The sequence below is a fragment of the Lactuca virosa genome, chromosome 2, assembly GCF_052849685.1.
Source record: "Lactuca virosa cultivar CGN04683 chromosome 2, Lactuca_virosa_CGN04683_v6, whole genome shotgun sequence".
In the NCBI taxonomy this organism is placed as follows: Eukaryota; Viridiplantae; Streptophyta; class Magnoliopsida; order Asterales; family Asteraceae; genus Lactuca; species Lactuca virosa.
This window is the reverse complement of record NC_136427.1, coordinates 58,032,169-58,044,092: the sequence shown is the minus strand read 5'-3', so window position 1 is coordinate 58,044,092 and position 11,924 is coordinate 58,032,169. Positions and strand designations below refer to the sequence as shown.

Genomic DNA, 11,924 nt, shown 5'->3' with positions numbered 1-11,924 from the left:
GTGGGTACCACATTGTCGGCCATAAGGAACTCACTTGGTCCATTTAAAAGTGGATTGTCTTTAGAGTTCTGTGCAGGGGTATATATGGAAAAGTAAGGGTTAGTAAGGGTATATGGACCACTAACCACACGTGGTATATAAGGACATAATCAATCATAATTTTAAATTATCTATATATGCAAATATATTCCCTTGCCATGCAGTTTAACCAGACAAGTCCTTTCCATGCATGCAACTTCAAATTAACACAACAAAAAGCTCAAAATAACAATCAACTTAAGTAACACAAAATACACATCACATAAACCAACATAGTTTCATACAAACTAGCATAGTTAATAGCAGTTTCATAAAAACAGCAACAATACACCAAAACACATCATTTCACACTACATACCATGTTCATATCACATAAACCAACACTTAAAGTTATTCTAGAGTAACAAGTTTAGCTTCTGAATTCCCAGGTGCATCTGCACCACCAACTTTCTTGCCCAGTTTCAACTTGATAATCCTTTCAGATTTCTTCCTCCTGATTTTCTTCAACAGGGTTGCAAGTGGTGTTTCTCTAGCCTCCTGTTCTTGCACATGAACCTGACTAGGTTCTCCATTTGCTTATGCATCAAACTCCAAAGGAGTGAGTTCCACCTCATCATAGTCTTGTTGCACATGCACCTTATTGACTGCTTCTCCACCATCATTTACTGCTCATCCATCATTGACTGCATTAGCTTGATTACCTTCATCGTCCTCATTGAGCGCTTCAGCTACACCCTGATTGACCAATATGAAACATTATTAGAAATTTAAAAAGAAATTGTAAAGATTAACCATTTAAATACTTATGTACCTGTTTTGTTTTTCTATTAGCTTTGGTTTTAGGAGGCCTTGTTAAAGTACAAGCTCTTTTGTTGTGTCCTTCAATCTTACAAAGGCTACATTTTTGTTTTTTCCCAGCCTTGGATACCTTCACCTGCTCCTTACCTTTGTTTTGTGTTTGGGTAGTTGTCTTTGATTTTTTACTTGACTGGTTTGGGGTTTCTGTTGCATCCCTTTTCCTTTTAGTTGCAGGTCTCCCAGGCATAGTTCTACGAACAGGAGGTAAAGGTGGGGTGTAATCAGTTGCAGGCCACAAATTACTTCCATTCATAGGTGCTAACCTAAACTTGTATTCCTTCATGTAAGTGATGCTACTAAACATTTTGTCCACATATGACTCTACATCCCTATTCATAAAACTAATAGTTGCAACAGAATGGACACAAGCGATTCCATTAAGCTGCCAAAGCCTGCATGAGCAAGTTCTTTCTTCAAGATCCACTTCATAAGCATCTGTAGTTCCTCTTACTTCAAACTGATTTAGTCCACTAGGTAAGACTTGGTAATGTCTTAGACCCTTCTTAATGTCATTCACTATTTCTCTAATTGTTGGACAAATTTGGTTGCCCTATCCTAGACCCTTGCATTTCTTCTTGAACACCCTCTCCATCATATACATCCTCAACTCCTCTAGCATGGTGATAATTGGTTTCTTCCTAGCATCAACAATCACAACATTAAAACTTTCTGACATTCCATTCTCCACAGCATCACAACATCTTCATGCTTGGAAGTAGGCCCTTGACCATGTCTTGGGGTCTTTGTCCATCAGATACTGATGAGCACTTGGGTCTAGCACTTCAATCTCTTTCATGGCAACCTTAAAATCTACCTCTGTTGTTGCTTTACATGCCTTCCAGAATATGCTTTCATATTGGGCACCACTATACCTTTTCCTAAGGTTTTGGCTAATATGCTTGGCACACTGCCTATGCTCTACATATGGAAGGAGTTCTTTCACAGCCTCAATCAAACCCTGTTAACAAATTCTAAATATAGTGAATAAGGATGCAAATAGATAGGAAAATTAATTACAAACAATTAAATTACCTTGTGTTGATCAGATATTACACTGTATCCATAGCCCAAATTAAGTCCCAAGCCATCAATGAGTAAATCCAAAAACCACCTCCAATTTTCCTTATTCTCCACATATACTACTGCCCATGCAATAGGATAAATCCTATTGTTTGCATCCCTTCCAACAGCACATAATAACTCCCCTTTACAGATCCCTTTAAGGAAACAACCATCTAAACCTATTATCTTCCTGCATCCCTCTTTCACCCCTTCTTCAATGCATCAAAGCAAACATAGAACTTACTAAAGTAGTTCTTCCCATCTGGCATATGATTTATATCAAGCTTCACAGTGCTACCTGGATTTGATCTCCTAATCTCTTCTGCATACGACCATAACTTTGCATAATGTTCAACTAGGGTACCATCTATTAGTTGGAGTGCATATTTCTTAGCTCTCCTGCATTGACCAACACTGACATGAATGCCAAACTTCTGTGACACAGTTGTTCTTAGCTTTCTAACACTCATCTTTTGTCTAAGTAAGAACTCTCTTGTATAATGACTCCCTATCCAAGCATAAGTGACCATGGACCCTAACTTGTAGTTCCTTGCACATTTGTGGACTGGATTTAAAGACTTAATTTGGAAGCTTGATTCATCACTCATCCAAGATGCCCACAACCTGAATGAGCACTCACCCTTGCAACACTTAACCAACAATCTTTTCCTATCATTTTTCTTAAAGCAAAGTTGGTACCCATTCGCAACAGCATAGTTGCATTACATCGATTTTAATTGAGATGGATCTTTGAACCTCATACCAAGTATTGGGATCTGCTTTTTCCATGGAACTAACTCATTAAAAATGGAATGTTGTTGAGTGACATTGGCATCCTCTTCATGCCCATCATGATTATCTATGTTGTCATCATTTCCTTATTCCTCTTCGCCACATAATCTATTTAGAAATTCATCACCCTTTGTCCTATTCATAGTGACTATGTCCTCATTAAAGTCCACATCCACATCTGTTAGGTTATCAATTTCGTCCTCATTCTCACCACCATCAATGCAAGAATCATCTCCATCCTCCTCTTCTATTTCAGAGCCAAACCAATCTTCTATTCCTTGACCATCATGGTCCACATACGTACAAATTTTACCATCTGTCTCATATGCTTGAAAAATGAAACCACCATAATCTTCATCATTAGCGATAGCAGTTATCCCAGATATTAAGGGCTTACATGGTTCACAATAGTATAACTTCTTTATACTTTCTTGCATGAACCGTTCGAGAAAGGTGATACATTCACCGTATGTCATTCCAGAAAAATCGTGATCATTGAAAGTGAAGTTGATACCATGGTTATACGAGAAAGGATTTTTAAGAAAAACACCTTTGAAGTTCAGCTCCACTATAGGGTGGAGTCCATCAGGGTTTGGCGTCGAGGTAGACATTGTGGGTTGGTTGACTGCTCACTGACTTCGATCGGAGAAAACGACTTCGAACCCTAGGTTTAGTGCTTCGTATTCACTATAAGATGAGAAAAAGAAAGAACGAAGAAGGAGTGTTCTAGCTAAATAAATGTGTTTCTTTTGACCTCTAAATCCTACATGGATAAAATAAATGAATTATATTATGTAAACTTATTCCATGTAATCAATATCACCGGTTGTTCCGTTTACCGGGTGCATAAGGGGGTAATTAGCCGGTAGTTACTAACATTAAGGATCAATTGAGCACAAAAAAAACTTTAGTGACTAAATGTGCAAATTGACCAAACATTGATGTGCTACAGTGTCAAAAACCCTTTTACATTATATTTTTAAGTTTGTTTGACATATTAATTTAGGTTATGCATTTAACACAATATTGAAGTTATTGATAATTCAAGAAGTCTTTCATTTATGATAATATTTATAATTAATAACATATTTAAGTTAAAAAGTATATTATATAGAAATATAAAAAGTTGAGAGTTTCAAATTGATGTGGTGAAAGGAAAAATGATTCCTTTATAAGTATAATATGATATGATGATTATTAACTAGTGACGAATTTTTTTTGAAAATTGTTGTATGCTTTTGACGAGTATCATATAAATTGAGAAAGATGAAAAGTTGGTCATATGGATATCATTATTGAAATTACCCATTCAATTGTACTCATAATCCCGTAAGTGATGATTTAGATTCAGGCCTAAATATAATATTTAATTTTCTTTGATGACATTATTATTTACCTTATATATGTTGGTCAACATTTTTTAAAATTTTGGTATACTCCGATCTTGTCCTATAAGGTTATTTCCTCTGGACCGATGGTGGAGGATATGTATAATTCCCTTATTTTGATTCCTAACATTTTCTTTTTTTCGCATCAGCGCCATCTCACCTGTTAGTCAAACATTTTTCTTATATGGTCAAATATAGCAAGATGTACAAGTATCAAAACAAGATTGTACACAAATGTAATTCAGTGACACGATGGCCAAGATAGGATACTCTTTCGGTGGATGCAACATTTTTAGCTTTTTACAGTGCTGAAAGACAATAAATCTTGTTAATTTCGGATACCTAAATCCCACATGGGACATCCTTTCATGTCCCGAAAGGAATAACGTGCTGTGAAATTCTAAAATTTCCAATAAATTTTAAAATTTTAAAATAACATAAATCATCAATTTAATATATATTATTCAAAAAAATGAAATATCAAACCCCAAGATCAATTTTTCCAAACATTATTAGTTATAACTCTAAATTTATGAAAACATAACCAATTTAATATCAATTTCAAAAACCCGCATCGAGCCAGTGTGTACGGTCACGCCCTGCCATCATGTGTACATTAAACAATATTTTTAAAGGAAAAAGAGATAAGCACAAAACTTAATGAATTTCACACATACACAGTATCATATCCTATAATCCTTACCCATATACACAGATACAAATGGTATCAACACACAACCACACATGCATGTCAAATAACGAATCAGTAACATACATACTCCTATTGGGACACATTGGCTAGGCCCAATCCCCTATGCTCAATACATCAAGCCTTTGGGACACATTAGCTATGTCCGATCCCTCGTACCCGAACCCATTAGGAAATACTGGCCATGCCCGACCCCCCTTGCTCAGTTCGTTAAGCCCTTAGGACACATTGGCTATGCCTGATCCCCACTCGGATGCGCGGAGTCCTACCATGCATAGTCCTCAATATGTGAGGGAAACTATACTACCACTAGACTCTAACCCCGCCTAGTGCTACCCACATAAACAACACTTAGCACACACAAGCTAACGTAAAGGATATAATACAACACGGTGTAGTGAGAAAACCCACCTCCAAAAGCAATGCAATCTCCAAAGCAACCCGGGACTCACTCATTTATTCTTGTCCTTCACACTTCCTAATAATAAAGATTTAAGTTAAATTTATTAACTTATTTTCCCTAATTATGAAAATAGACTAAGGGGTTAAATTTCTGCTTTCTATATAAAAGTTGGGGTCTGTTCACGACCTATTTTTCCCACATTAAGCTCCATATTTTCAAAATTGTATAACATGCGGATAGATTAAGTTCTTAGCTTTAAAAGCAGTATTCGCACACCTCCATACGATTTTTCTACCATTTATGAAGAATTTTACAAAACTGCATTGCATAGCAGTTCATTCCGAAGCAGTCTGGGTAAATGGTCGATTTTACCCTAGTTAGAGGCATTTCTGGCTTCCGGTCAACACTTATGAAACAAAGTAGACTCAATTTCCGAACATTGTGCACTGGTTTCGATCAAAACCAACTTCCCTTGCATCAGTTATGATTTTTACAAAAACAGGACGGAACAATGAATTTTGCATAAAAACAAAACTAGGGTTTTCATGTATCTTCGAGCACTAGAAGTGTGAGGAAGATGATTACTTACCAAGAGCTTGACCTTGATCCTTCATCGATCAATCCCTATTCTCTTCCTTCTTATCGATCATGGCAGCTCACACTCATACACAACAATGAGGCAACTAGGGTTGTGGAGTATGTGTGTGCATGTTTAAATGGGGTATGAACCCTCAAATGGGTTGCCAATTTTTGTGGCCTTCAAGGCCCCCTTGACCCTATTATGCAACTTAAAGATATTACACTTTATCCCCTTTAACTTGTAGCACAAAGCTCAATTAACCCTTACTGCTAGATTTCGATATTTATTTGTTTCTTCTTGTATTATTTGACTTTAAACCCCTCAACTTCTCTTTATACTAGTGTTGCAGAAATCGGCCTTGGCGGCCGATTAATCGGCGATCAATCGTTTGGCGGCCTCGAACCGATTACGATTAGGGTGCTTGGCGGAAATTGGTCAAAATCGGTCAAACTCGGGCTTAGCGGTCCTTGGCGGCCTTGGCGGTCAGAGGCGAGAAATATTTAAAAAATTCAAAAAAAAAAATAATTTTCAAATATTAAACCAAAATTTTAAAATTTTAAATTTTTAAGCTTTCAAAATTTAAAATATTATACTAAAATTTTTAAAATTTCAAAATTTTAAAATTTCAAATTTCCAAATACTTAATTTTTTAGGAAATATTAACTTTTTAAATAATTTTATTAATAATTTAGGGTCCCCGATTAGTCGCCGATTAATCCCCGCCGAGTCTGATTAATCGCTTATCACCAATCGACCGTCGAGCTATCGCCGAACGATTTTTGCAACCTTGCTTTATACTAATCAATATGATTTTATTAGCATCGTATCATTACTTATTTGACCCCAAATTTATATTTCTGAACTCCATAAATCATTTTCTCTAATATTTGTTTCTTTTAAACCTAAAATGGAAAATGAGGCGTTACAACTCTCCCCCGCTTGAATCAGGCTTCGTCCTCGAAGTCTCCTTCAGCAAACAAAGTTGGATAATGTGCTTGTATCTCCGCTTTCGACGCAAGGTCCACTCAGAGCCCTTCTGATGCTGACACTTAACCTTTACTAACCAAATCTCTTTGTTTCGTTGAGCCTTTATTTTTCTCTCAAGGATGACAATTGGCTTCCTAACATAAATAGGTCGTTTGTTGATCTGCAAGTCCTTCAATGGAACCATCGTTGTCTCATCCACCTAACACTTCCAAAGCCGAGACACATGGAAAGTGTTGTGGACCAATCTCTAACTCATGTGATACTCGAGAAATGACTTTTGTACAAACCGATCTATCGAGGCCCCAACATTTCCCTCTTACAAAACCGCATCACCCCTTTCCAAGGTGAGACCTTCAATAAAATATTATCTCCTAGCTGAAATTCCAAATCGGGTCTCTTCTTGTTGGCGTAGCTCTTCTACCGACTTTGTGCAGTGACCAACAGCACTCCGACCATATTAATCAACTCGTCCATTTTTAAGAAAAATATATGTGCTCCTTATTACTCGCTGACCGATCTCTCCCCAACAATTGGGTGTTTCACACTCTCTACCATACAACAGTTCAAATGGATGAATGCCAATGCTAGAGTGGAAATTGTTTTTGTAGGAAAACTCCGCCAGTGGAAGATACCAACCCAATTACGAATCCAATTACACCCAAGTTCAATTGCATAAGCTCAAAGCATATCGTAGAGCATCATAATCGTACACTCCCTCTAACCGTCTATCTACGGTTGGAACGTTGTATCCCACCAACTATGTACCCACCTCCTCCTAAAACCTTTCTCAAAACTAGGATGGGAATTAAGTGCATCTATCTGAGACAAAGGAGCTCTCCAGAGATATCAACCAACAATAAATCAACTTGATAACATTCTAGTTTTGTATATTATTCTACTAATAGAACACTCTTAAGGTAAACTATACAAGACATAGAGTATCTTAGTTTGGTTAAGTATACTCTTGAAGTCACAAAAGATATCTAGGTTATCCCTAAATAAAAGGACTCAACCTAGTTTTTCAATAAACTCATTTATCTAATCATATTTTATTACAACTTCTAAAGTAGTGTTCAAAGTCTTCAAAGGTTGTAAACTTCTTCTTCTTCCCTGTGGTTATGTTTTAATCTTTCTAAACCTTACAAATTGATCCTTGGTGGGCTAAAATGGTTTTAGTTTTTTTTTAAATTATAAAATGCTTATGTTGTTAATTACATTTGTCACACCCCCGGCCGCCAGCAGAAACGCCGAGGTGTGCGACTTAAATCAGTGATCACAGTTATTGAACATACATTGAACAGTACAAATATAATCTTCTACTATTCCTAAAATATAAATTACATTGACAATAACTATTGCTAAATCACAACACACACCTAACAATCTGGCATTTACAAATGTATAATAAAAATATCGGAGAGTCTTATAACCATACTTAAAATAGTATTTTTAAAGAGTCATTGAATAACCATTGAAAACCAAAATATGTCTTTGCACAAGTAAATCCATATTTAAAATAGTATTTGTAAAGAGTCTTTGTATAAGCTTTGAAAACCAAAATGCATCTTTGCATAAGTAAATCAATACTTAAAAATAGTATTTGTAACGAGTCTTTTGTATAAGCTTTGAAAACCAAAATGTATCTTTACATAAGTAAATTCATACTTAAAAATAGTTTTGAAAGCAACCAAGCCCATGGTTTGTAGTAAGAGAGAAAGATTCTAGTTAATGTTTATAATGAGTCCTATAACTAAGCTATGTGACTGAATGTAACCCCTACAACGCTTCATTGTACGTCGTAGTAATGATATTAGACACTTATCACCTTTTTCGATTGATTGGTCGAGGTTGTAGCTAGCAACCGCAGGTGGGGATGTCAACCCCGTATAGATCTATACATATGTATCTCGCTCCTAAGATTAACGGTCATAGTAGTGTGGGTATGCTAAGTGTTTAGACTTAGCTAATGAATATAGTCTCACTAAAAATCCCTTAACTATGGAAAGTGAATAGCTCTCAACCCTAACTTATAAGTAAATAAGTTACGAGGCATAATGAATTGTATAGAGTTTATAAAATCTGAGTATATCTAGTATGTATGTATAGTGTAAGGTACTCGCTTATCTAAAGAGGTATGTCTCAAAGTATGTAAATGTATAAACTTTATGTATTTAAACATATAAATACGCATGCATAGAAATAGTTTGAATCCTTGAAATACTACAAAGTTTTATGACATGTATTGTCACACAAATCATATTGTTTTGTAGTAAAATGGAATAGGTTATTCTATTGTCAATGTTTCATTTTTAAAACAACATAACATATGTGTGTCAGATGTATGGCTAGTTTATGTGTACATAGTATGTATTTGTCAAAATAAAATTTCGTAAACTAGTTAAAGTTTATAAGTATCTTTCACATAAAAGCACATTTTATGTATGTTTTGCAATCAATCAATGTATATACACATGTATTCTCCCCCAAAGCATATAAAACTTAAAAGAGGGGCCGTAACACTCACATTCGATGTGTGATCTTGATCTGGGTTCGTTTTGATGAAGCTTGATGTGAGAAACCATAGTTTGCACTTTCTTGCTTTTAAAACAAACCATTGGAACTATTTTTGTAATATATTTAAACTAAAGGGGTTATTTTGTGATATATTATATTCAAAGGAATTGTTTCTCCATTCTTAGAAATCATAAGGACTGATTTGGTCAACAATACAAACTATGGGCTGATTTGTGACAACTTTATCAAATAGGGGACTGTTTTGATCCTTTAGCAAAGATGAGGGACTGATCTGGCCAAAGTAAAAGAAACAATGGGAGTCCTTGTCTTCATCATATCGGAGGAAAAGTAAAACGAATGGATCAGCATATTGGGTGGCACCGGTGGTGGAGTGGGGTTCTGTGATGGTTACACAATCACAAGGAGGGGAGGCAGAGGCGGAAGGCTGTCGCTGGCGACAGTGGCAGTGAAGCGAAAGTCCTTCGATCCTCATTTGATCGAGAAAGGAGAAGCAAGAATAGGAAATGGCAACAGGTGGCGGATTTCGTGGAATTTCTCAGTAGATCGCAAAGAGGGACATCGACAGAAGGCTTTCATCGACGTTCTTCTTTCTTTTTATGGTGTGATCGGTAGCAATACGAGAGGGAAGAGAAGGGTGGAGAAGATCGGGGCACACAATAAGTAGAGGGTGTTTGGTTGTTGTTGATGTTCGATATTAGATGGACAAATGCAAGGGTGAAGGGGTTGTGAACATTGATAGGAGGAGGTGGCGGGGCTACTCCGGCAACCTCTCGTTGGCTCTTTTTTTGTTTACGGTAGCAGATACGTGAAGAGAGGGAGGAACGAAAGTATCCAGAAGGTGGTGAGGGTGTTTAGGTGAGGGAACCGACGACAAAAAGGAGAAGAAGAGGAGGGTTGTTGCCTCCTCTTGGCCGGAAAATCTGCCTCCTATGGAGGTTTTTTCCATACGCCATATGAGAGAGAAAGATGAGGGTTTGGAAAGAGAAAGAATTTTGTGAGGGATCGTTGGAGTGTAAGTCCCACTTCCTTGTAATAGGTGAACAAAAGACTTTATTGACTTTTTGATTAGATATTTTGGAGAAAAATGAATTCAATGAATCTTTTTGTGATGTAATCCGCGAATCTTGATTCTCGTGTGATCATACTGTCTCATCAAATTTTGATGAAACTGGCTGATTATTGACTTGATCATGGTGATTCTAGAAATGCAGATGAAATTAAATTGCAATATATATAGAACTCCGTGAATTGGCATTTAAAGTTTTCACGGTTAATTGATTCAAATTCGACAGATTTTACGAATCTAATTTTGGCCAGGATTAAAAAAGTGATAAAAATGAAATAAAGTAATAAACCAGAGTCTGAGTTCAAAAACATGCTCAAAAGCAATTTACGATGATTGTAGCTTATCCCAAACGAAGCAGTCTACGGTTTGTTTCAGGCAAATCGGATAAATACTAATTTTATAACTTAAAGGAGACGTAACTTCCTCTTATAATCTCTGTTTTGGACGTTCTTTATATCCACGGAATCACATGAACATAATATATTCAAATTTCTTATCTATAGCTATTAAGTGTACTTAATGCGAAAATTTTATTTTTAACATCACAAATAGAATTAATTTTTGGTGATTTTCGTTTCGATCTTCAACGATAGATGGTTTAAGCAGTTTGAGATGTTATGAAAGTAATTATGAATATAATATCTTCAATATACATTATAAGTATAAATTACACATAACTGGTCCTTAATACCTAATGATTCGCGGTGGTTTGACCGCCGATCACTAACCAATGTTTTAACCAATTGTTACAACATCAAATTTGCCACTATAATTAGACTATTTTTTGAATAAAAACCCAACAGACATGTTCTGAACAACAATCAAAATCTCGCCTGAAACTCTCTTGCGTTTGGCATTCTCATCCAGAAATTCTACTCCTTACACCTTTTCCAACAAGTCCAACATAGGAACAAATGTTGTCATTCATAAACATAACTTATGAAGTGCCTCACTAGCTGACTTCCAACTAAGAGCATCAATAACTGCACTTACATTACCAAAATATTAGAGTATCTTGCCATCTAAATTCTTAACCGAGTCTTGCAACATAGCCCAAATCCTTGAAAAAAATCGCATAAATCTAAATTATATTATTAGATATTTTCGATATCGACCCTCTAAGCTGATGATCATTCCTATTCATTTAGACCTGAAACCAACTAATTTCTTAATGAGGAACTCTACCACTCCCAAATGAACCAATACCTTGATCGACATCTCCTCACTATTTCGACATGGATAATGGTTTTGACACACATCCATATAACTCAAGAACTCTAGTCGTGTTCCTGGCAATCAACACTTCCAACTACATGAACGAAGAATACCCTATACAATAGCTAGCAACACACTCTTGATACGCCTAAATCACACTCTTACATTGTACCTCTTTGCACCTAAGGTCTTACACCTCGCAACGAACCGTACACCATGGTACCCTCATCAATCAATTACTAGACAATCCGACGAACGAGTCTAAATATATATAGAATACGTACCAGTTA

General features: G+C 36.1%; 1 protein-coding gene across 1 annotated transcript; it reads right to left on the bottom strand.

Annotated features, from left to right (window-relative positions):
- Nucleotides 1-429: 429 nt before the first annotated feature.
- LOC145157442 (uncharacterized) lies at nucleotides 430-2,429 on the bottom strand. The gene is made up of 7 exons (XM_079076479.1): nucleotides 2,204-2,429; nucleotides 1,930-2,114; nucleotides 1,656-1,855; nucleotides 1,481-1,535; nucleotides 851-1,396; nucleotides 741-774; nucleotides 430-614 (listed from the first exon to the last, which is right to left on the bottom strand). The coding sequence occupies exons 1-7, from the start codon at nucleotides 2,427-2,429 to the stop codon at nucleotides 430-432; spliced, it is 1,431 nt and encodes a 476-aa protein (XP_078932605.1).
- Nucleotides 2,430-11,924: the final 9,495 nt, after the last annotated feature.